General features: G+C 49.0%; 11 protein-coding genes across 11 annotated transcripts; 6 read left to right on the forward strand and 5 right to left on the reverse strand.

Annotated features, from left to right (window-relative positions):
* Window positions 1-214: 214 nt before the first annotated feature.
* GUITHDRAFT_133641 (hypothetical protein) lies at window positions 215-792 on the forward strand (the record flags this gene model as incomplete). Its single annotated transcript, XM_005839504.1, has 3 exons — window positions 215-307; window positions 359-649; window positions 694-792. The coding sequence occupies 3 exons, from the start codon at window positions 215-217 to the stop codon at window positions 790-792; spliced, it is 483 nt and encodes a 160-aa protein (XP_005839561.1).
* A 1,207-nt stretch (window positions 793-1,999) lies between these two features.
* On the reverse strand, window positions 2,000-2,433 carry GUITHDRAFT_150587 (hypothetical protein). Its single transcript, XM_005839505.1, has one exon. The coding sequence runs from the start codon at window positions 2,208-2,210 to the stop codon at window positions 2,052-2,054; it is 159 nt and encodes a 52-aa protein (XP_005839562.1). The 5' UTR covers window positions 2,211-2,433; the 3' UTR covers window positions 2,000-2,051.
* A 611-nt stretch (window positions 2,434-3,044) lies between these two features.
* Window positions 3,045-4,857, forward strand: GUITHDRAFT_133642 (hypothetical protein; the record flags this gene model as incomplete). Its single annotated transcript, XM_005839506.1, has 13 exons — window positions 3,045-3,089; window positions 3,151-3,189; window positions 3,246-3,309; window positions 3,536-3,693; window positions 3,748-3,819; window positions 3,864-3,905; window positions 3,953-4,039; window positions 4,104-4,196; window positions 4,245-4,334; window positions 4,391-4,483; window positions 4,531-4,603; window positions 4,654-4,733; window positions 4,780-4,857. The coding sequence occupies 13 exons, from the start codon at window positions 3,045-3,047 to the stop codon at window positions 4,855-4,857; spliced, it is 1,014 nt and encodes a 337-aa protein (XP_005839563.1).
* Window positions 4,858-5,056: 199 nt separating this feature from the next.
* GUITHDRAFT_101749 (hypothetical protein) lies at window positions 5,057-6,411 on the reverse strand (the record flags this gene model as incomplete). Its single annotated transcript, XM_005839507.1, has 4 exons — window positions 5,057-5,233; window positions 5,281-5,950; window positions 6,006-6,279; window positions 6,330-6,411. The coding sequence occupies 4 exons, from the start codon at window positions 6,409-6,411 to the stop codon at window positions 5,057-5,059; spliced, it is 1,203 nt and encodes a 400-aa protein (XP_005839564.1).
* A 1,202-nt stretch (window positions 6,412-7,613) lies between these two features.
* Window positions 7,614-8,361, forward strand: GUITHDRAFT_150588 (hypothetical protein; the record flags this gene model as incomplete). The annotated part of the gene is made up of 5 exons (XM_005839508.1): window positions 7,614-7,711; window positions 7,766-7,919; window positions 7,972-8,024; window positions 8,072-8,117; window positions 8,174-8,361. 5 exons carry the CDS (start codon window positions 7,614-7,616, stop codon window positions 8,243-8,245), a joined length of 423 nt encoding a protein of 140 aa, XP_005839565.1. The 3' UTR covers window positions 8,246-8,361.
* Window positions 8,362-8,430: 69 nt separating this feature from the next.
* On the reverse strand, window positions 8,431-9,526 carry GUITHDRAFT_101751 (hypothetical protein; the record flags this gene model as incomplete). The annotated part of the gene is made up of 2 exons (XM_005839509.1): window positions 8,431-9,392; window positions 9,439-9,526. The coding sequence occupies 2 exons, from the start codon at window positions 9,524-9,526 to the stop codon at window positions 8,431-8,433; spliced, it is 1,050 nt and encodes a 349-aa protein (XP_005839566.1).
* Window positions 9,527-10,243: 717 nt separating this feature from the next.
* Window positions 10,244-16,898, forward strand: GUITHDRAFT_101752 (hypothetical protein; the record flags this gene model as incomplete). The annotated part of the gene is made up of 5 exons (XM_005839510.1): window positions 10,244-11,097; window positions 11,149-11,287; window positions 11,341-11,541; window positions 11,586-11,682; window positions 11,920-16,898. 5 exons carry the CDS (start codon window positions 10,244-10,246, stop codon window positions 16,896-16,898), a joined length of 6,270 nt encoding a protein of 2,089 aa, XP_005839567.1.
* A 531-nt stretch (window positions 16,899-17,429) lies between these two features.
* Window positions 17,430-18,820, reverse strand: GUITHDRAFT_133646 (hypothetical protein; the record flags this gene model as incomplete). The annotated part of the gene is made up of 7 exons (XM_005839511.1): window positions 17,430-17,437; window positions 17,562-17,803; window positions 17,849-18,027; window positions 18,070-18,154; window positions 18,204-18,462; window positions 18,517-18,724; window positions 18,806-18,820. 7 exons carry the CDS (start codon window positions 18,818-18,820, stop codon window positions 17,430-17,432), a joined length of 996 nt encoding a protein of 331 aa, XP_005839568.1.
* A 328-nt stretch (window positions 18,821-19,148) lies between these two features.
* GUITHDRAFT_101754 (hypothetical protein) lies at window positions 19,149-19,522 on the forward strand (the record flags this gene model as incomplete). Its single annotated transcript, XM_005839512.1, has 3 exons — window positions 19,149-19,207; window positions 19,273-19,324; window positions 19,373-19,522. 3 exons carry the CDS (start codon window positions 19,149-19,151, stop codon window positions 19,520-19,522), a joined length of 261 nt encoding a protein of 86 aa, XP_005839569.1.
* Window positions 19,523-19,754: 232 nt separating this feature from the next.
* Window positions 19,755-20,356, reverse strand: GUITHDRAFT_101755 (hypothetical protein; the record flags this gene model as incomplete). The annotated part of the gene is made up of 2 exons (XM_005839513.1): window positions 19,755-19,857; window positions 19,914-20,356. 2 exons carry the CDS (start codon window positions 20,354-20,356, stop codon window positions 19,755-19,757), a joined length of 546 nt encoding a protein of 181 aa, XP_005839570.1.
* Window positions 20,357-20,547: 191 nt separating this feature from the next.
* On the forward strand, window positions 20,548-26,068 carry GUITHDRAFT_161228 (hypothetical protein; the record flags this gene model as incomplete). The annotated part of the gene is made up of 24 exons (XM_005839514.1): window positions 20,548-21,294; window positions 21,571-21,617; window positions 21,755-21,822; window positions 21,985-22,195; window positions 22,263-22,708; window positions 22,773-22,925; window positions 23,094-23,235; window positions 23,358-23,435; window positions 23,553-23,687; window positions 23,739-23,798; window positions 23,843-23,965; window positions 24,011-24,190; window positions 24,243-24,403; window positions 24,457-24,556; window positions 24,608-24,825; window positions 24,877-24,930; window positions 24,982-25,136; window positions 25,187-25,260; window positions 25,311-25,382; window positions 25,429-25,460; window positions 25,506-25,575; window positions 25,627-25,671; window positions 25,728-25,781; window positions 25,956-26,068. Coding segments are annotated over exons 1-24 (3,411 nt in total), but the record flags the coding sequence as incomplete, so codon positions are not given.
* Window positions 26,069-26,186: the final 118 nt, after the last annotated feature.

Below are 26,186 nucleotides of genomic sequence, written 5' to 3' on the forward strand. Positions count from 1 at the left end.
AAGAGAGGAAAGAGGAGAGCGAGAGGAATAAAGATGCCATAGAGACGAGAGATATCGGGTTACAAAAGGTTCGCTCCGCTCCGAGTTTGTGCTGCCTCTCTCTCTGTTTCCTTTGCCACTTTCTTTCTCTGCCTGACGTTGCTGTTTAGTTGGTCACATTAGAACTTTCTCGGCATTAGGAGGGAGGCAGTCTTTCCCTCCTCTTCATCGCAGCATGTCAACTGGGAACAGACCATTTCGAGTGCTCGGAGTGCAGCAAATTGCTGTTGGCGCCGAAACGAAGGACGACATGACAAAAATCTGGCAGGTGATCATTATCGAGTCCATATCTTGCAACATCTTTTGACGCATTGGAAAGGGCATGTTTGGGTTGAAGAAACACGGAGATTTCAAGTCCGAGAAGGAAAACGTCAATGAAGATATTTTGAAGATCGGGAAGGGGGTTCTTGGCACCGTGGAGATCGATATCATGGCTCCTCTTGATATCAACAAGAGTCCCAAAGTGCATGTCCCGAACCTCAATCACATCGGGCTCTGGGTTGATGACATTGATTCCTGCTTCAACTACCTCAAGACGCAAGGAGTTCGATTTGCTGGAGGCATACGGGTTGGCGCTGCTGGACACAAAGTTTGCTTTATCCATCCCAAGGTACGATCTTCCTTCATAAAGGTTCTATCTGAACAATTCTGAAGGGGAACACGGAAAGTCCTATTGGGGGAGCCGGGGTTTTGATCGAGCTTGTACAGGCCCCTCCTGAAGTCATCAAGGCGTACGATGATATCAAAGAGTAGCCTAGCTAGTAGCCAGGCAGCTGCCATAAGATATTTGTGTTGAATTCGGCACCTCTTCAATCAATGAATCTTCGAGGCCGAACTTGGTATCCAATCAATCTGGTAATGGGCTGTCGCATCAGTATCATCATGGCTCAAGTTGATCATTCAATGCCAGCCTCGCGGCTGATTTTCACTGATTTGAATTGTCAGTGTGAAAGTTGACAACAGAAGACCGTGCTAACGGCAGGATGAGGGTTGGTTCTCGCTGTCTTTTCTCTTCTCGCCGTATGGCCTGTGCGACCGTCGGACAGTGTCAGGGTCAACTGATTTTTAACTTAACTTTGAGTAAAACAGCCCGTCACGACCTATGATTGTGGTTACCCGGGGCGTCGGCCCAGGCCCGTAGTGCCGGGCACGGCCCGGCCGAGCGGCGGCGGCCCCGAGCCGCGCCCGGGGGCTTAACTTCAGTGAGTGAAAGCCGCCACGGCTCAACGGAGGCGAAATCTGACCGTTCCAACCGTACCCGGGTTTGGAAGGCGCCGGTACCGTACCGTACTACGGTACGCCGGGTCCCGGCGGGGAACAGAACTTCGGAACTTGTGACGGAACCCGGAAATATCTACTTGAATTGAATCATACCGTACTACCGTACTTATTCCATTCTTCCGATTTACTATCCGATAATAAGTCACCGGGGTACTGTGCCGTGACTGCAGTGGGCCAGCCATGGTTGCTGCTGAGGGCCGTGACTGCCCAACGGCTAGCACCGTACGAGTTGTTGACATGCCAGTTTGAAGAGATTGGGTTAGGCCAGTTACAACAGGTCAGGTCGCAACCTTTCATAAAATGGGGGCGGGGGGGCCCGGCCCGCTGACCGGGGCCAAAATCATAGAAAGCTCGCCTCAGAGATTAGCAAGAGGACAGCAGTCTCTTCCTAGAACCTAGAGCAGGGCACACAGGATGTCAGCTCCTCCACGATGCAAGTCATGACTCGAACAAACCTCCTTTGAGCAGCTAAACCCAGCGAACCGCAGCGATCTGTCTGCCTTGTCACGGGACCACGGTCGGTCAGGTCACCATGCTTGTACGGGCCAGTCATCAGTTTCTCGAAATGATATGTTTTCATGCTATGACTGGATGGATCTGAAACCAAGCGATGTGGTTTCGGATTTTTGTGTTTGTAAAGCCCCCCCCCCTCCTGGCTTTTATGTATCCTTTCCACCCGCAACCCTCACACACTCATCCTCGTCTCACTCCCCCCTACCTCAACAGCGTTCCTACCCTTGATCAAACTCTCCATTTGCATACCATGTGCAGCCAAGACTTCCTTCCTTCAGTTTACCAAGAAGCTCGTGATAGCCATGACTCGTCATACGCAATCCACCACCAATGCTCCAAGCACAGAAGGCCCTCATCGAAGGCTTCGATCCCATCATGCTTTAGGCCTTCAATCGATAGGCATGGAAACTTTGCAACTAATGGTGGATATTCCAAGCTTCGGATCTTTGAGCGAACTGTAAATACTCCATCGATGACAAGAGATGGTAACATCGTTACAGAGGACGGGACTCGATGGCTGTCCTTCAAAGGAAAAGAAGTAAACTGTTAATTACGATAACGGAGATAGAAACAAACTTCTGTAATTAAATGGTGTACATGAAAAGATTCTCTTTCCCTCTAAAACTGCATAAACCTCAAGCTATGGTGCATTCATGCTGCTCTCCCCTTATCCCATTCTGACTGCCTGCCAGTGAATCAGAAAGTCTGTATCATTAATAAAAGAAGTATTCCATCTGAGGTCTGATTTTCAATGATGACCACAATCTTCAACAGTAATAAAGATCCACGATCTTCACTTTTATTTTCCAGATTGTGCTCAGCCAGATCAATTGATCGGCAAGGAGGCTTGGGACCCAGATTTTCTCCTCCTGCAAGACATCTGTCCTCTCTTCACTTGCTCGTTCAATCAATGGATACACAGTCATTCCCTCCCTCCCTCCCTCCCTCCCTCCCTCCCTCCCCCCTCCCCCTACTAATTGAGCTATCCTTTATACTCAAAAGTTGAAATGGAGCTACACTTTTTGTCGCTGAGGCGGGTCCGCATCAGCGCCATGAAGGGACGCGAATGGTAGGAGTAGCTGAGTAAGAGAAGCGAGAGGACGAGGCCGGGGGGAAGAAGAAAAGCAGCAGGAGCAGGAGCCCCACCACCTACACGGGCATCACGAGCAGGAGCACAAGTCTGTTGTCGGCATCCAAGCTCTGCGGGGAGGATGTGGCGATATTTGCTTCTCTGTTCGGCCGTGCTGATACTGCTGGTAATGCTGTGTTTCCAAGTTCTCTAGATCTCCCCATGAGTTCTGATGCACTCCTTGCAAGATTGCGAGCAGCCTGCCAAAACATTCCAATGTCATCATGGTGAGTGCTCTCCAATAATCGCTGCAAGGTTGTGGTGATGCGTTTGGATCGGGTAGATGAGCGAACGGGCTGTAGTGAGCGACATCGGAAACATCCCTACCTTGCAGTTTCCTTCACGACGTGAGGATGCAAGAGGCATACAAGTATGTGACATGATTCACTATCGACCATGCGCTCATTGTTGAACTTGGAAGGACCGAGGGAGGTCGCTCAAACAGTCTTTGAGACAGCTCATAGACAACATTGGAAGGAGCAAAGTAGTGGAGAAGTCCTTGCGAAGTATGCTCTAACAACCTCGACCATCATGTCGTTTGAACAGAACTGACTTGCTCCCTTTGCAAACCAGTTCCAGGACCACTTGCAAGCAAGAAGCACGGCAGGACCTCGAAACTGGGTTACGAAGATCCATATCACCATGAACCGTACGACAAGAAGATGGAGCTGCAAGAGTGGTCCAAGATGGCTAAATCCTTCAGGCTCAGCCATCCTGGTCTTGACCCCAAGGTGCTCCATGTCTGCTCATGACCAGGAAGTGATACTCAACTTTCGCATGTTTAGCAAGAGCAAGCGGCTTTGGACACGCTGTGGCGGGACGTTCATCCATACTTCTATCACGCATATGGACCGAAGGTGCCTGCCTGCAATCTTTTGTGCCATGGTTGATCGGTGAACAGCGCAGAGCTGGCGAGAGTGAACAAGATGGAGATATGAATGAGGTAGAAGGTCTAGGGGAAGGCAGACAACACTGATGGGCCACTAGCAGGAGCAGGTGGATAATTACCATGATGCCACCACGGGGAAATCTTCAGCTGGCAACGTTGCAAACGTCGGAGGATATTCTATGGAGAATGTAACTCTACTTTGCAACTTTCCCCTGGTGCTGCTATAGAGGCTCAAGCTTTGTATGTGCCCAGGTGCCTGCCACAGTCCTCGCTCCTCCTGACGATGGAGTACGCGATTTCAACGGTCAGACTGCAGTGATTGCTCGCCTGCCGAACTTGGGACACGTAGCAGCCGTTGGAGGGTCAGGGTCTCTGTCGTGATGATGCCTGCAGGGTCGAACGGCTCTCGATGAATTCCACAAGGAAGCGCGAGGATCTTTTGCTGTCCGCGTCTTCGGGGCTTCCGGCCAACCTGAGATTGAGGTGCGCCTGCTCCTCGCGTCCAGTTGCTGCACTGAGTCACTAGTACGTGCCGACAGGTCACCAGACCTTGGAGCGGCATGGCTGGGCCGTTCCGGTGCACATACAGGGGATATCGTCACCTTAAACAGGACTTCTCGGGCACGGCTGTGGTATGCGCGTAGAGAGACAAGGAGGGTTTGAGTGAGGATTGTGTTAGGCGACGGGCTTCAAGCGCGTGTTTCTCTCGCAAGGAGGAAGAATTCTAACGGGAATGACCATCTCACCATCCGGTTCCTTAATTTAATGTAGAAGAGGTTTGAGGGAGTTGACTCTTCAGCAGGCAATCCTGATGAGTTCGATGTGATGACCTGCCGCGATAGCTTGACGGGGGAAGTTCAGTACTTTAAGCTTCATCCCGAGGTACTGCTTGACGCTCATACCTTTCCTGCTCACGTTGCTCTTGCAGCTTGTGCTCTCCAGGATGCGAGAAATGTATTGCAATGGCGATATACCGAGCGGGTCCATTGGAGGGTGCGGATTTTGATAGATTCTTAAGTTCAGTGAAGGAGCTATCAATACAGCAAGGAGCTTGGCACTTCTCATTCACAACAATTTCTTTACCCTTAACTCCATCCCCAGCAACCCAATCCCAGAGTTCAAAACCTCAAACCAGTCACTCATCCACTTTGTCGGTTTATTCCACTCATTCATTCAATATTGCACAAGTCGGGGTTCTGGAGTATTTACATGGCCATCTCACCAAGAATGTTCGGCACGTGCGGAGCGCGAGGCTCAGGCTCGAACATCCTGGCTGTCCTAGGACTCTGTGCAGGAGGAAAGAATCTGTCCTGCACAAGGTTGGGAGCGAATCCTGGCTCGTCATGGAGGCCCCACAGATCTCCTTTGTCACGCGGCTGCTTCTGCACAAGTCTCAGGTGAGGCCAAGGGATGTCATCGTCGATCTTACCGGCAGCCCTCCCAACGACAGACTGTACATACCGCGATCGACATAGTCATGGTCGAACAAGGGGCCATCCAAGCTCTTGCGCAACAGCTCTTTGTGCAGGTGATCATCCCCTGAGCGCAAACCCGACGGCACCGGGTTCATGTCTGTCGCAGGATTGATCGAAGATTGAGCAGTGAGCATTGAAGATTTGAGTTGTTCGAGCTCTTTCGCCTGAGCTGCGCAGAGGCTTCGTAATGCGTTCAAGTCCTCGATGCCTTGCAAATCGGGAGAGGATTTGAAATTTTCTTTGTGCAGCTTTTGGACTTCGACAAGTAGTTTCTTCGCTCTTGAGTGAACTCCATAGTATGCACCCTCCATCTTACCGACAGCGATATAAATCTCATCCAAAGAAGCCTTAATTCCATCGGATTTCATGTCATTTGCATGCTTTACGTGACTGGCTTCTTCGTAATGGCGGAATCTCAGGTTGTTCATCACTGTTAAAGTATTGTCGATTAGAGCTATTGGGGTGGTGCCATCTTTGGCGGAATAGTTTGGCACTCCTTCTTTCAAGAGCATCAAATTTTCGAAGATTGTGCGGTACATCCTGACTTCGTCTGCGTCTGCTCGCATGATATCAACTTCTTGGAAATTTGCTGAAGATTGGCTCCGTACTCTTAGTTGAACCCAGCTTTTGAAATCAGAGTCAAACAGAAGAAAACCTTCAGCACAAGCAAAACAATTACCTTCCAGGCTTGTCACATCCTTGCAACAATTTGGTAACATTATGCGGGGTTGCATCCTTTCCATCTACACTCAATATTTCATCGTTCACGCAGAGTCGCTTTGACGCAAATGCAGGGCCGCCTGGCACAATCCCACGGACAACAAGTCCGTTCAGATGCAAACCAAGAGATGTCCTTGGACTTGGCCTTGGATCTGACAAGACGTTTTCCTCGCTCGATATCTTTCGGATCCTCTCAGTTGCAAGTCTTGCCTCCGACGCGTACTTCGCCACGTCTGAAGGACCAAGGGTTCAGCAATGTTTTAACGACTTGCACGAGTCATACAGGTGTTCGACAAGCTCGAGGAGGACAGTGAGTCGTCCGATTCACTGCGGAAGCTTCCAGAGTGCACTGAAGATGTGCTCATCATCTCCCTATCAACGAGTTGTGCAATTAGATCGTGCTGAACAGCAAGAAACTTCAAAAATTACGACATGCATTTACGCTCACCTTGTCATCTTTGACGGACTGTTAGGAGAACCGAAACTTTTAGACATCAACAGCCTTGAATCTTCAGTAACGATTAGATGAAACTTGAAGGTATGTAAACAGTCAACGGCAAAAAACAGTTATTGGCAACATTTCGTCTAACATGTTAAAATTTGAGAGTGTGTCACATGAGCTAGGGTGGTGGGTATCCTTTGCATTTGCATTGGGTCGTCTCATGCGACCCTGCCGCATGTGACCTTTTAAACCAGGCTAACTTGTCCCACCGAGCTAAACCTCTGCTGGTATGATGAGAGCTGCCATGATAAGCTCATCGCATGCACTTCATGATGTCAGGGCAGGTGGCGCATGCGAGGCATCGCTCTCCGACCCCCGGCGGGCCCATGCCTCCGCTGAGACAGGCTCGCGGTGGGGCCATTGTATGGCTCCCGGGCCCGGCGGTCCGCCAGGTCAAGTTTTTTTGAGAGCTACCCCTGATGTGAACTGATAAATGAGTGGTGGGGGTCACTACCCCTACCCACCTCACTTGGTCAGATTCGGCTAAAGCCATTACCGTTATTTTGAGGTGCTCAAAGGGGGTAGTGGCATAGAAGAAGTGGGTGGGTCGTCCAGAAAGACGAAACCAAGGAAGATGGTAGACCATTTCATCAACTGGAATAAATTTCTTACTATGTGGTTGAAATTGCCATGAAGTTGGCGACAAATAGTGACATCAATTTCATTAAATCATGAAAACTTCTAAAACTATTTCAAAACAAAATGAGGGAATTACAGAATCTTTGTTGAATAAAACCCTTTTCGGAAAAATGATCACTTCCGCGATGAAGAGCAGCGGAGGGTTTGGTAACTGAGATGGAGAGGTCGACGAAGATGAGCAGGGGGACAAGGAATGGTGGGGGTAGAAATCCAACACGGTGCCGATAGGTTGTTACATGAAAGTGATAGGAGGGCAATGAGGTGGGAAAGTAGCACTTCAGCGATGGTTGAAGCAACACAAAACAAGGTTGACAACAAACAGGATTATTCTGAGATTTGGCATACTGAGGATTGCACAACATCTTGATAGCTTGTCCAGTATTGGAAGCATAGGCATCCATTGCAGCTTGTTAATCATGCGTTTAGATGTCGGGGGCTCCAAAGTTGTCTACGACGCTGGCTATCTCAGCACGTCAAACGATGCAAAAGGAGTCTGTGTATCATAGTACACTGCTGCTGTTCAGGTACAGGGAACATGATCTTGAATCAGATGACACTCACACGTTGAATCATTTCAGGCATGTACAAAAGAGTATCCCAGAGCTTTTGAAATTGTATGGGATTGATGCAGATCCAAAGAAAGTGCGAGGAAACATCAAGGCAGAGTTCCGAAAGTTCGGAAAGGAGCCCTTGGAGAATGGTGTATCCAACATGCTCGTGAATAAAGGACAGGTGCAGTCAATCGAGGTTTGAGCTCTGTGGGGTCTGAAGGAGGGGTATGCAGATGGAGCTCGACGAGGCGAAGGCACAATGGAAGACCCGCACGCACATCCTCAAGTGCCGAATCACGATGACGAGTCTTGTTCTAACAAGATGACTTGCAGGTATGTCTACGACATTGTGTCCGAGCCCCATCTTGCTCGTTCAAAGGTACAGGTTGCAACCCTGGTGCGCTGTTTTTGATGTGCTTTTTTCTCTCGATACAGCTGCAAAAGACTCCTCTCAGCGCTCGCTACAAGAATTTGGCACCAGAGGATTTGGAATTTCTCAACTCATAATCCTGATCGGTCCATTGGACGACTTATGTGTGATTCGAGATCGAAATGTGGCACGCAGTGATCACCCACTGAAGTCAGTTCTAGTTTGTTTATAATGAAGAGAAATCGAAATTTTGGAACATCGTTTGAACCTAATGAAAATTTGTTGTTGTTATCAGATTAAAGAGAGGTCGACGCGAGCAATTTCATTGAACGGTTCGTAACACGTTGGTCAGAATGTGTCCATCAAACAAATATCCCGATGTTGCCCACTTGACAGGGATTATGGGTCCTGAAAGCTTCGAACCATCTTCCTTCTGATGATGCCGTGTCGTACACTGTACTAATTGGCCAACTGGTTCGCCAAACACATCAAGTTCAGACTCTTGGAAGGGTCTTTCTCCGCCTGGTTGACTTCTGTTGTAGTGAGATTTGACCTCGAGTTTTCCGTCCAAAGCATCCAGCATTATGATCGGAGTCTTGGTACTTTGCATCCCTTCACAAACCGGACGAAGCCAGCCCTGCAAGTCAGATATTGGATAACGACCCAAATATGCATCTCGCTCAATCATTCGCTCGATCTTTGTCGTCATTTCATCACAGTAATTTTCTCCATCTATGCACAGGCCATGCAACGATATCAGAAAACGGCCGGCCTTCTGGATATTCGAGACCATGTTGTCCAAAACTCTCGACATGATTATGTCCCTACCAGATCCCCCTTCTTCTATCCCTCCTAGAACATCTCCACCGTGATCTAGACCAACCACAATATCCCAAGGTTTGTTTGCGAACTGCATACTCAGTCTGTACAAATCATGTGCTAACTTCTCATGTTGTGCAGGATCTGATACATTTAGACGGCATATGATTGGTGACATAACTTCACTTCCAAAAACTTTCTGGTGTGGTATAGTTTGCTCGTACAAGACTGTCCCCACCCACCTGGGCCTCGGGGCATCTGTGGTGCCGACGTTCTCATGCAAGTACTGCGGATGATGCTTTCTCTCTTGTGTGAACAACAGCTGATTGAGATCAGGAATAGGATAGGCGTCCTGCACTTTCTCTTCTCCTTTGACTCCTTTCACGGTGCCATATGTCACTGCAGCGGTCGGCTCAAGGGTTTGCAAGTATCGAGCTAAGGCATATGCGCCCTGCGCGTCCGCCCCTGCGAAAGAGCAAGTTATGGAGAGGAGAGGAGAGGAGATTTGAACCTCCTCCCAAGCCTAGCACAAGGATGTTGCAGTCCTTTGACAAGACATCGTCGAAACAACCGCTTCCTGGCTTCACGTTCCTTGCCATCGTTCAACAGTCAACCTCACAGGCTACACCATGACATTCAGCTACCATACACGGCCTTCAGAACGGCCGGCGGGGCCCGGCGCGCCGGCCGCGCCGGCCGGGCCCGGGCCCGCAGCCTGGTAACAAGTCCTTTACGTACGGTACCAGTAACTTGACCCGCCGGACTCCTCACCGGGCCGTCTGGCAACTTACTGACATCACTTACAACCTCTGCACGTTGATGAATGGCGGAACTTGTGACAACTTGACGCCCGGCCGCCCGGTCAGGGGAAAATACCCTACGCTGGCTGCATGTGTCTGTCCGATCAGCCATACCGTACAGGCTACTTTTTACTCAAACGTACTACTAGTACCGCCCCCCCCCGGCCGGGGCGGGCACGTTATCGGATAGTAACGATCCAAGAATAGCTCGCACAAACCGATGCTGTCGGGAAAAGGACGGAGGGAGAGACCAAGGCTGGCATAGCCTGCGGTTGGGACTTGCTCTCCAGGGCAGCCGCTCCTCATGTGAGACTCAGTGAAATTGAAGGTTGCCTCTTCTGTAATGACAGATGCTTCTCACTTGCATGACGACGAGTTTCTCTATTGCAGCTTACGTCAGCAACATGTTTCTTTCTAGATGCTCCAGATATCACTCGCACCGTCCTGATCATTTGTCGTGAAACTTTGAGATCCGCTCACTGATTCGTTGGAAGTCACCGGCCTCGTCTAGAGAAAATGCCACGATCTTGGAGGGAAGAATGGATAGCAGGACCGCACCATCCGGACAACAGGTCTCTCGTTGGAAGATTCTTCTTCTGGTTGATAAACTCAAGGTTTTGGGAAAATCTCTTCTTGATGTACATTTTCTTCAACACAGTTATCAAGCTCAGTGATCTGAGAATACAGCCTCAGTCCTACACAGACTTTCTGCTATCCGTCTCACTCTGCTCGTGCATTGTCTTTAACTCCGAGTGGTTGGTGGGTCTGCTTACGGTTGGGTACGTGGAGTTTTTCTCCGACAACTGGTATCGTCTTGATACTGCCGTCAACATCATGAATTGGGGTTCATACCTGACGGAGATTCAAGTCTTTCCTTATGCTGTCGGACTTGCTTTTCCCAATATTGCATTTCTGCGCATGTTGAGATTTTTGAAGCCACTGGGTAGGATAAGAGTTCTATTGCCTTCCAAAGTGGTTGTACAGACTGTCAAATCCGCTATAACCAGTATGGCTCCAGTGCTTGCTCTTTTGGCGTTCGCTCTTCTCTTCTTTGGTGTGGTTGGAATCTATCTGTTCGGAAGTCTTGGGCAGCTTTACTACCGTTGTGGTAGAGCTTTGACGATCAAAGAAGCCTTTCACTTTTACAATCCTGAAAAATACAAATCAAGCCCATTGAATACCATCAACTTTAAAAATTGTTCTGTGAATATGCCATTATACCAGGAATATCTCAAAGCCGCCCAGGACAACAATGCTGATCTTAGCAATTTTCCATGGACCACCATAGTAAATGGAGCTCCAATCTCCGACCTGAGTGTCGGGGGCCAGCAGTACACTTGCGCTGAGCTGACACCATTGAAGCTGTGCACGTAATCCCCAGCCTTCTTGCTGCAATTCTTCTCTGATTCGCTTTCTGTCAGATGCCCTCAGTTGGACGCCTATAACTCACCAGTATGCGTTGACCTTACCGGCTCCTGCGGGACAGACTTGTGTTTCATGGGAGATGTCCCTCCCATAAGTGTTATGCTGGGATTTGACAACATGGCTGTAGCTGCGCTGGTGAGTACTTGATATGATGTGGGCGGGTAGAACCCTACTTACCGAGTTGATAGACGGTGATGGCTGTCTTCTACCAGAAGAAGTGGTCTCTTTTGATGGATGCGTGTACGCAAGCGACTGGATTGCCTGCGGTCATCTACTTCATGATCACTGTCTTCCTGGGCTCGTTCTGCTTGCTGAATTTGACAGTCGCCACGGTTGGACAGAATTATGCAAGAGTCAAGAAAGAAGCCGAAGCGAAGATGGCAAAGAAGGTATGTTTGTGTGAAACGAAATGTACACTGAAAATACACATCAGGAAGAGGAGGTTGCGAGAAAAGCAAAAATTCAGGCAGAGAGGGATGAGATGAAAAGAAAGCAGGGAAAAGGAAGCACGGACGACAACAACCAAGCTGGTGATCATGAAGTCATACTTCTCTTTGATCCTTTTACAATTCAGAAGTTGTGGCTTTTGGGGTTTGTTGGAATGCCCTTCATACACAGAATTTACTTGAAAACATATTCATTTGAAACTCCACCGTTCATACCAAAGAAAGAGATGGAAAAATGGAGATTTCCTTTTTGTCGATCATGGTTCTGGTTTGTAATACGTTGCATATCGTTGAATTATTTTTTGTTGGGATGGATTTCAGACCTTTTTCTTGTATCCCAATTGAACAAGGTGGCGTCTGAATGGGAGAACGAAAGGATCAAAGCAAAGAAGATTGCCTGCTATCAAAAGCTGAAATCTGAAATCGCCAGAGTTTCTGTGATGCAGGGCGCAAGCAACAATCTTGTCTTAGCAGGTCGATTTATCATCTACCCTCAAAACAACCTCGAGCTTCTTCCGTGCTCTAAGACTAGGCAATACCTCGAAGGGAAACTGCTTCAGTTTCAAATCGAAAATGCAGACCTGCTGGATGAATTAGGAGAGGAGGATGAGGAGGATGACTTGAGCCAGGAAGATTCATCAGACTCTCAAGGTATCGACTCGAGCAATTCAAGTCATGAACCAGCTACTGAGGGAGCAAAGGGCAAAGCTGACGCAGGCACCTCCTTCTTTGCGCTATTGGCAGATTTTGTGGTGCTTCTCAATGCAGTTGGCTTGGCTGCGAGTGGCTTCAATTTGTCTATGAATCCGTTCTTGAGCGACATTGGATATTTTGCATTGTTTTTCTTCATTGCTGAAGCGGCAATCAAAGGTTACGCTTATGGAGGTTTGCAGTATTACCTTGTGGAATTATCGAATATATTTGACTTTTCTCTCGTGGTTATTCCCGTGATTGGGAAGATTACAACTTTTGTGACAGGAAATATTTTGGGTCTGGGGTCAGATTACATCTTCCAGATGGTTGCTCTGGAATCTTTCAGGGCTTTTCGCATCGCTAAGTTAGTACGACACCTCACAGGCTTGCGTAGGCTTACTGCACAAGCTTTTGGAAGTCCAACGAATATGTTCTATACTATGCTGGTGACATTGATTTTCATAGCCTTCAGTTCACTGTTTGGACACGCATTGTTCAAGAGCTCAGTTGCCTTTGCCAAACGGAGAAATGATTACCAGTACTTTGCTGCTGCTATGCTAGCACTGTGTGAATTTTTGTTCGGAGAAAGCTATTTTCATAATCTTGAAATTGGATACAGCGACAGTAATGTAATTGGATTATTTTTCTTTGTAGCATATTACTATCTTGCAAATTTTATTGTTCTTCGCATATTTATAGCCCTCATCATGGAAAATTTTGAATTTGATGAAGACGAAAAAATTGCGATGCAGATTCAATTGTTCCAACGAGATCAAGTGTTGAGAAACGATCTGATAGACGGCAAAGCTAAGAGTTTTCCATTGGAAGAACAATGGGGCCGTCTGAGGAAACAAAATCTTGACCCAGACAAACTGAAGGAGTTTCAAGACAGATGGAGCAAAGCTGTTGCAGAACGAGCCGCAGAGGAAGGAGTTGCAGGACGAGAAGAATCAAAGCCGCTGTGGGAAGTTGTCATTGAATCCGCCGAGAATCAGAACATCGCACATGGATATGATTCGCATGGAAAAGCTTCGTTCATACTAACTCTGATGTCCTTGTATACCGCACTGAGGATGTTTGTTTATGATCTCGTGGAAAACAGATGGTTCAATTTGCTTGTGGCGACAGCGATTGTGATGTCGGTCGTTGTGCTGCAAATCGATCCTCCAACCGCCCCCATATTCCCGGACAGTGTTCGTCATCTAATTGACGTTGGCTTCTTTACATTCTTCACATTTGAAATCTTGATGCGAATGATGGCGTTTGGCTTGTTTCATCAAGCGCAACCCGTCAAAAAGACTCTTGAGTTCCCCCAGGGAAAGCCACCCTTCTTTTCAGTCACCGAAGAAGGTGGTTGGAATACCATGGACTTTATCTTCATATTGATTTTGGTGGTCGATGTTTTCTCCAACGCATCACTAGGTAATTTCAAAACCATTAGAATTATCAGGGTGATCCGACCATTGCAATCCAATGTTCCCATAGTGAAAAGCCTGCTTGCAGCATTGTTCTCCAGTCTGACCAAAATTTTTCATGTTCTAAATTTGCTTGGCATTCTTTCCAGTATTTTCGGAATTATTGGACTCTCTTTGTTTCAGGGTCGGATGAATTCCTGCAACGATGATGCTATCGCAAATTTTGAACAATGTATTGGGAACAACTATGGCGGATTACCAAAGGTCCCTTGCAATTTCATGGATCCAAAGCATCCCAATGGAACTCTATGCTCCAACAAAGTAGGCTCGTTCTTGTATCAGCAGATTCTAGTTCCACGGGTATGGTCAACAAATCCCGAAAACTTTGAAAATTTCGGGGATGCATGTATCACGCTCTTGCGATTAGTCGCTGCAGATACATTGAGGCCAATTTTTCATTCAATGATGGACATTCCGAGAAGAACTCAAATTGTTTGCAGCGACGGTAGTATCGGTGATAATGGATGCCCCAACGGAGAGCCGCCGTACATCGTCTCTGAACAGCCTAGCGAGAATCCAGCGGGAAGTGCGAATGTTCTGTTTGCGATAACTTACATCTTCATCGCCAACGCTTTTGTCTCGCAATTGGTGATCGGTGTCATGATAGACAACATCCGACGACAGACTGGTACTGCACTCTATACCGAGGATCAGCGCAAATGGTATGCGACGGGAGAGACGATGAAGAGGAACTTGTCGTTGAAATTGAGACCAGTGAAACCAGTCAACAAGTTCAGCATTTGCGGGAATTTTAATGTATATATGCCAGGAAGAGAACAGCTCTATGACATCTTGAACAGCGAGACCTACGACAATCTGATGATGATTATCATTATTCTCAACACTCTCTGGATGGCTACAGAGCATTTCCCTTCTGATTCATTATACAGAGACATCAAGGTGTACCTGAGCATCATCTTTACAATCATTTACACTGTTGAGCTCGTTGCCAAGATGTATTCCTTTGGTGTTATAACTTGGCTCAAGGAACCACCATCTGGACAGCATGTAAAGGGAAAATTGCGTGTATGGAGCCCGTACTTCAGAGACAACTGGAACTGTTTCGATTTTTGCATAGTCATGTTGAGCTTGCTGGATGCGAGTGGTTTGCTCAATGGTCTGACGTTCCTGAGATTACTTCGAGTCTTGAGGTTGTTCCGACTCGTGCGGAGAGTGAAGACATTGCAGCTCATGGTTCAAACGCTGCTCGGGGCGATTCCATCCATCCTTAGTGCACTCTTCTTCCTCGGGATATGGATTTTCCTCTTTGCTTCTATTGGAATGGATCAAAGCATGTTTCCCAACGTGAAAATCGGTATCGTCATTGATAGCAGATGGAACTTCACATCGTTGTACAATTCGATGATGTTGCTATTCCGCATTGCTACGGGAGATTCGTGGTTTGACATCGTGTATGATGGAGCTGTGTTACCGCCATACTGTACTGCCAACCCGGCGGCAGAGCATCCTATCCTGCTTGCAGGAGTGCCGGGAGATTGTGGGATCGGGTCAGGATCTTACATCTACTTTCTCGGGTTCTGGCTGGGCTGCAACTTTGTGTTCGGACCATTGTTTGTCGCAACGCTGATCAACTACTTCTTCGAGGCGCAGGTGGACGTAGTTTCTCTCTTCAACAGAGACGATTGCGAGCTCTACGCGTCTGTGTGGTCTGAGTTTGACGAGAACGGCATCGGAAGGATCTCCATCGAGAACTTGAGGCCCTTCATAGAACGACTTGCCGAGGTCGGGCACCGCGTGGGTTTCAGGACGTCGGAGAGCCCAGAGAGGTTCAAGAGCATTTGGTCGCGGGTAATGGCAGACCCTCTCAAGTTTCCAGAGCAAGGCCTCCTTGTAGCACAAGAAAAGGATAGAGAGAGACTTGGACTGAGCAAGATAGACCGAAACAACATCATCAAAGCATCGCTGAATACTCAGAGGGCCAAACAAATCCGTAAATACATCTATGAGAATACCTTTGTGCAAGAGAGGAACGAAGTTGGATTTCACTACCTTGCAAAAGTTCTTGTGATTCATCAAGAAAACATAAAAGCTCCACTGACGACATCTGACCTTATCAATCGGGGCGCTGCCTTTCAACAGTTCATGGGTTTGTTGAACTACCACGAGATCCCTGGTCGTGAAGGGAAGGAAAATCAGAGATGGCAAGCGCTGGAGATTCACAATCGGTTGCTTTCTCCGCTCGATGCCAAGAAGGAGAAGTCTGGTGCAAGGGCCATCGACGTCTCACAGCTGCCGAGGATTTTCATGGCGATCGCGTACGTGAAGCAAGAGCTTCGTCCGAGAAGAGTCGGCGATGAGGAGGTGAACAGGCCGACGGGAACCAAGAGGGAGGCGCTTGTCAGGAAGATAGCCTCTCTGCAGGATAGCTTCGACGAGATCATCAGCTCCCTTGTAGACAACATCCTGTGGGGTGTGGAGGACGACGACGACGACGAGGAGGAGGAGGAGCACGACGAGGACGAAGGTCACAGTGTGAAGGGCATCATCGACTTGCACCTGGAGCAGATCATGGACGAGACCATCTCCTTGTACGCGCAGCAGACATGCACCAGGTTGTCAGACAGGATGAAGAAGAGCAGCATGCCAGAGAGGCCGCACACGCAGCGGTACACGAGCAACATGCTGGAATCGGGGAAGATGGAGCCGCGAGTCTCGACGGTTCCTCGAGGATGGTTGAACGCGAGGAGGACGAGGAATCTGAAACGAGTCACCATCAACGACTGGACGGCGGACGAGAAGAACAAGGAGGCTACCGTTACAGCTCTGCAACGATTCTCAGCGGTGGAGCATCACCCAGGGCATCAACCTCTGAGCATGTCCAACTTCAGCTCAGAGCTCAGGAGCAGGCTGCAGAGGCTGAGCAAGAACGACGTATGGAAGTCCATGTACAAGGAAACTTTCAGCAGGCGGGGAGGTGCAGGGGCTGCTACCCCAGCGAGTACGTGGAAGGGCGTGTATGCCATGAGCTTGCAACACGTGCAGGAGAGAATGCAGAGCCCTCAGGGCGAACCCCCTGGCTCAGACGAGAACGCCTCTGATTCAGCCAGAAGACAAGACGTGCTGCCGCGACAAAGTTTTCCCTTCTTCCCGATCTGCATGTCTGAAAGATGAAATGTTACGATGAATTACAAGCCATGTCGTCGTTTTATGACTGGCACTTGGATTACAGGTACAGCTCTACACTCCTTCCAAGCTTGAAGCTGGAATCGAAGTATTTCTTTGAAGCAGGCTGGATTCAAACATGTAAGGTCATCAGAAGCGAAATCAGTCACATGCTCGTACCCTGCTTGCTTTAGAGAAGTCAGAATCCCAGATTTGACGAGACCCAAGTTCTGTTCAAGACAAAAGTGAATCATGTAAGAAGTTTCAATGTAAGTTAGCAAATAAAATTCACCTTTTCACTAGAAATTAAGGTGTTTTGCTCTGTTTCCTCGCGTGTCAGTTCAATGTTGATAACTTTTACACATTATACACGAAAGAATGAAAGTGTACCTATCGAAGGGCTTGTGACAGCTCCTTTGTTAACGATCGGGCGGAAAGGGAGGATTTCCTGACGTCCTTCTTGAATTGCCATGTTCTGCGCCTTCTGCTCCTGCAACCTTTGCTTTGCCAACTCTCCTTTCACGAATGGACAAAGAGGGCTCAGTCGGCTGTACGATCGTCAAGTCGTCCTACACCTCCTCGTCAACCTCCTACCTGTGAATCAGCAACGGATCGTCGCCTTCCTGCCACCCCTCAGCCATCGCTCTATTTGCACCTCGTCATTCCTCTCACTTGCAAACTCCAACTCCTCATACCGGCATTCAAAGCACACCGTCAGACCCTCCAATCCCTCTCGGTTTGCCAGCACCCATCCTGCGCCTGCCATTCTAGCTGGAGACTGCGGAAGCTTCAGGACCGGATCTCTTGCATCGCGGCAGACTAGCACCAGCGAGCTTGTCTCTCCCCTCGTCGTGCTCCAAGCTGGTTTCCCTGCAGTGCTGGCGAGGAATGTAGCCAGTCGTGCGTCAAGCTCCCTGCATGCTCGTCACCTCCGGGGGTATGAGGAGGCGGCGTGTTACCTGTGCTGTGGGGTAACGAACTGCACGAGAGGTTGAAATGAGCTTTTAGAGTCATTGACGTGTGTTTCTTGCGTGGAGTCCATCAGGGGAGTAAGGCGTCGCCATAAAGAGTTTTGCTGTGACAAGGCCTCGAGGTAGGCAGGGTTTAGGCTTGGGTGGACGTACGTGACTTGGGTTCCCTGCCCTTCTATGAGAGACGAGACAAGCAGATCGATACTCACTTGACGGTACATAATCCTCCCCCCCTCATCCCGAGTCTTCTCCCAACCCAGAGGCAGCGGCTGATTCAAAGTGAAGGGATGAAACCTGTGCACACAGTTTCTCAACCTCACACCTCAGCTCGCACGTAAGTTACCACGTGGTTTCCCTGGTAGACTTGTTGACATAAAATATTTTGCCGTCATAGACCCTAGACTCCCAGTCTCCTCCACCAACTAGCACGAGGTCCACTTGCTTGTCGTCCTCAACCTCTTCTGCCTCCTTGGAAGAGTGGTTCCAAACCTGCTCGCGGTGCTCCAGCAACCTTCTTTGCGATTCAATGAATCCTGCGTCTTGCGACGAAGCCAGCAGCGAGCTCAAGGAGTTCGCCTGTTCTCTGACGTACTGAGGCGTTTCTGTTTGGAAAGGTCGACAGTCACAACATGTGGAAAAGGTTTAGATTGGATTACCTGCGAGTTTCTTGAGCATGGTCTCATGATCTTGGGCTTGCTTCTTCTTGCTCGCGATATCAGATCGAATCGTCTCCTCTATGTCCGAAGACACAAGCGCGTACGCCCTTGAAATTGGATCTATCACTCGAACCGAGTGCAGTCCGTCGATGGAAATTTGACCATGGGAGGAGGAGGAAGGAGGGAGAGACTGTGAGGACTTGATATGCTGTGAGACATTAGCAAGTGCTTCCTCTATCTCCTCACTTCCTGCACTCATCACCCCAAACACGCGTCCTCCTCCCTTCACCTTCCCCCACACCATGGCCTGGGCCTGAAAAGGTAGCCCAGTTCACCCAATCACGGATATCCTCCCGGATACTTCCGGATACCGGACCCGTTTACCTCTTCATGGTGGCTAATCGGCTGGCTGGCAAGGGCCGGGTTGAGGGAGGGAGGGGGGACAAGGGGAGGAAGGCAGGCAGGCAGGCAGGAAGGCAGGCAGGCAGGCAGGGAAGGAAAGCGTGTAGTGAGCGAGAGAGGCAGCGAAGGACCAAGAAACTAGTCAATGTATTCAATGACACCCTAGACGAGGTGCTGACCTATGATGTTGATTACCTGGAACAAGACACGAATCAAGTCAGTGAGCCTGCATGACAGAGATGGCGGAGCCTGAGGGCCGGCGCATCCACTCGTGGAGCTGGTTGAACCGGTGAGGACATCGTGTCTCTCACTGCCCCCAGATAACTGACAAGCGTCTTCTCGATGCAACAACAGACATCTTCTTGCTCGGTGTAACGCAGCAGAGGCCACTCAGAGCGGCATCTTGGTGGGCAACTCACTTTTCACTGAGTTGACTCTTGCTCACTTGGCGCAGGGCTGCATCGCTCCGTTCAAGGCCATGACTAACCAGGAGCAAGCTGAAGTCTACGTGGACAAGATCGGTCGGCTAGACCCTCATGCTAACCCCTTGATGGGAATACACACATTCGATGATCCGACGGCTGGCCTGCCTGCTGGGTATTAAACCACGTACATTGCAAACAGTTTTGTAAATAAAGAGTATTACAACAAACGAATTTAATTTGGGTATGGTAACAGCTACAACGAATAAAATAAGAAGATCATGCAGTTCGGAAAAGGCACAATCAAGACACCACAAGGAATCCAGAGATGGAATATGAGAACAATTTCGTATGGAAGGTTTTCCAACACGAATGGATCAATATAATTTGCATGGCCAAGTTTTGGCGCTGCAGCTAGTTGACTTGCAATGGTTTTTCCTTCAGTCCGACAGTATTTCTGTTGTTTGGGTTTGCAGGACATCTTTCTTCATGTGCTTTTAGTTTGCGCAATTCCATCCTGCAAACAGCTGAGAATCAGAGGAGCGATCGATCGCATGAAAGCAACTTGCCCACCTGTGTCGAGGATCGTATTTACAACGAGGAGAGTGCACGTTGCCTACCCAACTCGTGTGCCTGATGTCCATGTCGTGCACACCCTGCCCTTTTTTCCTTCGAGATGTCCTTGGTTTGTCGTGACCAGCCCTGACAACTCGATTCGACTTGACGTTGAGGAAATCCCCTGCCCTTTCAGCATCGATAGACTGCGACTGAGAGTGTCCGATACAAGTGCGATCTAGGCGCACGCGGGACTTGAGAGGCGATAAGAGGCCCTTTGAACCGTCGGCTCCAATGGTTTCACCAGGTCTCCAGCCGCATTTCTTCATCAACTTTGCACCAATCCCCTCGCCTTCGCTGTCGGCTTCACTTTGGGAGCTCCTCTCAGTTGGATCACAGGCGGCAGCTGACTCATCAAGGTCTGGTGAAGACTCAGGTTCTTCCATGGAGCTCATCATCATCCGCTGCTGCTGCTGCTAGAAACTCACCCAGCGATCTCCCAGCCCCTCCCTCCTTAACCCTCCAGCACCTGCACAGCCTGCATGGGTCTTTACGGGAAACCGTTGACAACCGTTCTACAAATCTCAGTCAGAATGTACCATGGACCGTTATGATTTGCGACCAAACGTTACACCCGTCTCAAACCGACATGGCGGGTTCTCAATTGGAACCCGCACGGCCCGGCGCAGCTTCATGGAGGAGGATGCGTGCGAGCAAGAAGAGGAAGGCGACGAGGCGACTCACAGGAGCTGACAGCTGAGCGCACAAACAGCGAGCATGATCGTCAGCCAAGAAGTCTTCGAATGGCTAGAAAAGATCGGGATGATCGCTGGAGGGAGGGAGACTGCTCATGGGCAAGTAGAACTTCCGAGAGAGGCAGCGGAAGGGATCATGTCCGGTAGATTGATGGCTTCAATCATGCTGAAAGCTCTTGGCAACAAGCAGCCTCTGATGAAAGACCAGAACTCCATTCAAAATCTGCGCAATGTTTCTATGCAGCAGCAGCCAAACGATAACCATCAGCTGGCTGCATCTGAGAGACTGTATGTTTGGAACATTCTGTCATCACTGCTGAATCGCATCAAGATAAGCATATCTGGAGACGAGAAGAGTTTGATCATTGCAGGGGATGAGGACATTGCTGTTGGCCTGTTGTTAGAGATCATGAAGAAATCTTCGGAAGGGAAGGGGAAAGGAGCTGTTTCGCCGAATAATTCAAGACCGCAGAAGCGAAATCTGAATATCATGCAACAGATTGATGATGATGCCAAGACAAAAATACAGGATGTCCATCAACCTCAAAGGCCTATGAAGCCAGATGATCGCTCCAACAGACCCCCGGTGTCTGGTGGGAATAGTCACAAATCCACTCCAGCACAAGGATACAGGCCCGTGCCGCGTGAGTTTCCTGCTGGATTAAGTTCACCTGTAAGAAGTGCTTCGAATTTCGGTGCAAATCAGAACGCGATGCTTCCCTTCATACAGAACGGAAGTCCGAATAACGATCGTTACGGGCTTCATTCCGAAGGCTCCAGTTTCAAACATGCCGGCAACCACCTCAATATCAACATAGCTTCCTATTCTTCTGTCCAAAGCAATCCTTCACCGTACGCAGAACGAAACGTGCTTAGCGCGATGATTCATGCTATCTCCACGATACTTTCCACTTCCTTAGGTTTGAATCTGCATGACGCGATCCAGATCCTGGTTGAACCTGGTCAGGTAACTTCATATCCATTGCATGATCGTTCTTATTTGTTCAGATTGATCTGTCCTGACATTGCGCCTTTCAGCCGAAGATCAAACTTCTTTTCTGCAAAGCTGCATGGCCACACGTTTCCGATGAAACACATTTGCAGATTTTAAGGGAACTGGAATCCAAAATCTTGGTCACGTTGAAGTCCAACTCAGATCTGCAAAAAGAGATGTATCATGCGAACGATGTTCATGTATTTTTGTCTGTGGTGCATTTTGCCGTTCTGAGCAGTTCGAATTCAACGGTCCAACTGGCGTGCAAGATATTGAGGGAGACTTCAACCTGCAGGACTGACCAGCATTGGAGTTCTCTGTTATGGATGTGGCTGTCCAGAAGAGAGATGGGTGGTGGTGCAATATCAACATTTCTAGATGCCTTTCGAAAGCACAGAGACATGATTTCTCGTGGACTCATCATAACACTTCTACTCTCGTTGGCTCGCGCAAACATCCGTGCTTTGTTTGCCGTAGAGCTTCCGGCCCGGCTGCTTGACGATGCGGAGAACCTGAATGTTCTTAGTGCGATTCTGAAATACATTGCAAATGTAAGCCGTGCTGTTTTGTTTCATCAGCGATCAACGTGGAATCAATGGATTGACGAATATTTTGCAGGATCCTTCGAGCCATGAAGTTTTCGTCAAAGGAGGGGGGTTGATTGAGATGCTCCAATTCATACAGAGAGAGAGCCCAGCATCAAGGCCTCGAAGCAACAGAATTGCAGCTATCACCATTCTCGCCACGTTTTGGGTCGGCTTTCTCAATGACCTTGCTTCTATTCAGGGATTACAAGACAAACTCTGGATCACGCTCCGCACTTTGCTACCTCAACCAGATCCTGCATCAAGCGATCTGGAGAAGAAAAATGAAAACAATCTTAACAATGGATCGATAGGACAGACTGCGACAAGTGCTGAAGACTTGCAATCTGCATTCTCAGCTAACCAAGCGCTGCTTCAGCTACTCTCCGGGTTCATTGACGCTCGATCCTCGAATTCCAGCTTGGCATACAAGTTGGTGGTTCAAGCTTTGCTGACTTGGTACTCAAACACGGAGATGAGGTCTGTTACTAATCTTTTTCATCCGATTTCTTCATCGCATCTTTCTCATGACTTCATTCGACAGGAAACTGATTCAGACGCACTTGGGAAACATTCTGCAATCAACTCCTCGAATGCCATTGAGTATTTTGATTGAGCCCTACATGAAGAAAGTCCAGAGCCACGGAGTTTCTGACTTCGACCACTCTTTCTTGTCCATTCTCTCTCGACATCCTCGGTAACGACTGAATCGTTCTCCTGCACCTATCCCCGATAGCCTGAAGCTTTGCCCTAGGCTTGAACCTGCGCATGGGTTAATGATGTTGGACGTGTTGGCCCAGATTTGCATCTCTAAACAGAAAGAAGAATTTTCTGATATTTTCATCTTTTTGTTGGATCGTTTCAGAACCTATGAATCGGTACAAGACTTCGTTAAGAGACTTGTCAAGCTCTGTCTCTCCGTTGCATTGATGGGGTCCAAAGTCTTGAAAGAAATGAACATCGAGATACATAGAAAGGAACAACCAAGATTGGAGACGAGATTGCATGTGTTGTCGTTAGTTCATCGCATTGTGAAGCTGTCGTGTAGCGCGTTCAACGATGGGATAAAGCATCTGATTGAGGCAAGTCTGGCCCTCTACATCTAACTTCCCTGACGTGCTTGGAACAGACTGTCATCAAATCAAAGGAAGAACTTGATCCAGCAATAGCGTCACTGTTTCAGGAGCTGGGGGCCTTGATAGGTCTGGTACGAGCCTCACAAGAAGTTCGAGCCCAAGATGTGGTCCGAAGCCAATCTAGTGGGGCCTCGGACATCAACCGGAAGAGCGTTAATGAGGCTCCTCGTCGTGACAAGCCCGTGCAGCTTGTTCAGAGAAGTGTACAGGCCCCGATTGTGAAGAACATGAAGGAGGGAGTCAAGAATGAACCACCTAGATACATTCATTCGGCTGAGTCAGATGATAGTGTGTTGCTATCTGATGTGGACAGTCCCCGTAAGGTTAAGCAACCAGTCTACCTGAGTGAAATCATTTGACTTGTGCATGAACAGGAAGCGTATACGATATTATCGTCTGAGAGAAGCTCTAGAAGTGAAAAACATCCTGCCATGGTCTGTTCTTTCAGCTCCTTCTTTGTGTGAGTCGAATTCTGCAGGTTCCCCAACCCAATCCCAACGTTGTTCTGCACCCACCAAAGGATCGTATCAGAGAACCGAAACTCAATCGAGAAAATTCACGCCCCGAGTTGCAGATGCAGGAGGACTTGAAACAGCCGCAGGTATTTCTCCTCGAGATACTGTGCTTCCTATTGACCATGGGTTAGCCTCCTCAAGCTCCCTCACAGAAAATCTCAGCAGCTGAAAGAAGAGCTGCGAATCTTGAGCGAGCGAAGAAGTTGGAGGAAGAAAGGAAGAAGGCTATCATATCCAAGAGAGAGGATCAAGATGACAGGAAGGCCAAGAAACTCCCGAATGTCCTTACCAAGGACGAGGTCCTCTCACAGGAACTCCTACAGCGATCGAATCACCTAGTTCAACTCATACCCGGTGTTGCAGGTAGCGAAGAAGGAGAAGAAGAGCCTGGTACCCGGCCGGCCATCATCGGTCCTAAGGGGAAGGGGAGGACGGGATAGCAGAAGCAGCATGTCGGACGGAAACAGCGATGATGACCGCATGTCTCTTCCTCCTCCTGAAGGACCATTACAGAGGCTCATGCGGTGATGCAACTCAGAGGAGGCCTCTCGGGGTCTGATAGGATGTCGCAATGCAGGCCGACGAGCCCCAAGACGAAGAAGAGGGAAGCCGAGATCGCAGAGATCAAGCGAAAACGAGAGATGCGGCTGCAGATGCAGAAGGAGCAGGCGGAGATGGTGGGTGGCTGTTTGCTAGGCTCCTGCTGGCTCCTGAGATGATGGTTGCAGGCGCGTGCGAGAGAGAGGGAGCTGTTTTTGAAAGCTCGGATGGAGGTTGAGCAAAGGATGGCTGTGCTGAAGAAAGCCCGAGGCGAACTCTTACCCTCGGAATCTTTTCTGGACGAAGAACGAGGCGAGGGCTCATTCATGGATGATTCTCCTACAAGGGAATCGAATACGGCGCCGAGATTCAACTTGCGCGAGCACGCAAAGCATTTCACTTCCAAGTAGACCATGAGGAGGAGGAGCGGGGGGAGGAGGAGCTGACGCGTTGACAGTTCTCGTTTCGATTTGGAGAGACATGTCTTCATGTGGAAAAATGAACCGAGAAGGTGAGGAATCTAAGGAATCAAGATCGGGGATGAACTTTATGGTCATTCCAGGCGGGAAACGGTTCAAACCGTGTTAAGGATTCTCGAGGAGATCTTCGTCGAAGTCACCACCGATCGATCGGAAAGCTCATTAGCCCTGCCTCGCAAGGGCGTTCGTTTGAGGAGAAATGGGGAAGAAATGGGCAGCAGGCAGAGTGATGGGCAAGGTGAATGTCGATTGATGAAGTCTCTTGTACATAACAACCATGGCATCTAGAAAATTCTTCGCACAGATTACACCGAGAAGACTCTAGCACGTCAAGAAACAGAGACTCGTCGAGCTTTGACAACGTCAGCAAGAGCAAAGACGCTGGGGATCTGAAATACTGACATTGGTGCAGTTTGACAAGTACTTGCTATCAAAATCCAGCATGACGAACGACGAGCAGTTGAAGAAAATGTACCGCCGGCAGGCAAGTCCTCCATGTCAACTAGGAACTTCTTATTGTAGAACCCCAGGCATACCTCAGGAGGAAACTTTCCAAGTACAGGTAGTTTCCCCATTCACGTCCTCGCCATTCTTGACTTCATCTCAGGGAAGAGAAGGCACTGCAGGAAGCCCAAAGGCTGCGAGATGAGGCTGTGATCAAGAAGGCGATGGAGCAGGTCCTTGTAGTCGCCATGGAATCGCCCTTTCCTGATTGTGGGAATGAACAGGAGAAACGAAGGCAGCGAGAAAATGAAGCTCAGAGGAGAGCCAAGGTGGGGGGATTCGGAGTCTACGATGATGTGCTACTGACTGATCTCTTTCCTTGCAGCTCAAGGAGAAAATCGCCGCCTACAAGCAGAAACTGGAGGAGGAAAGAAAGGAGGTGTGCATGAATCGTTTGGAAGCGATGAAGATTGACCCGAAGACTTCTTGTTACAACAGAAGAGTCTGGAGGAGAAGAAGAAGGAGAACGTCTCCAGGGAGGAACATCGGGATAGAATCCAGAAGGCAAGGGCTTCACGTGCTCAGGGCCATGGCTGCTGATCCGATTTCTCAGTACTTGAGAAGCAAGAAGAGTGGAAACGACCTCAAAGGGAATCCCAAGGGCGATGATCGGGGCGTGCAACACGCCAGGCAGGAGTCGGCCTCGAAGCAGAGGAGCGCGCGGAGGTGAGACAGTTCTCTGACTCGCGAGACTACTGACGAGTCTGTCAGGGATGTGGAAGTCGTGGACCTCTTGAACACTGACTTCATCCCTGAGCCCACAAATCTCGGTGCGGCCCAGGCT

This window comes from Guillardia theta, assembly GCF_000315625.1.
Source record: "Guillardia theta CCMP2712 unplaced genomic scaffold GUITHscaffold_8, whole genome shotgun sequence".
Classification (NCBI taxonomy): domain Eukaryota; class Cryptophyceae; order Pyrenomonadales; family Geminigeraceae; genus Guillardia; species Guillardia theta.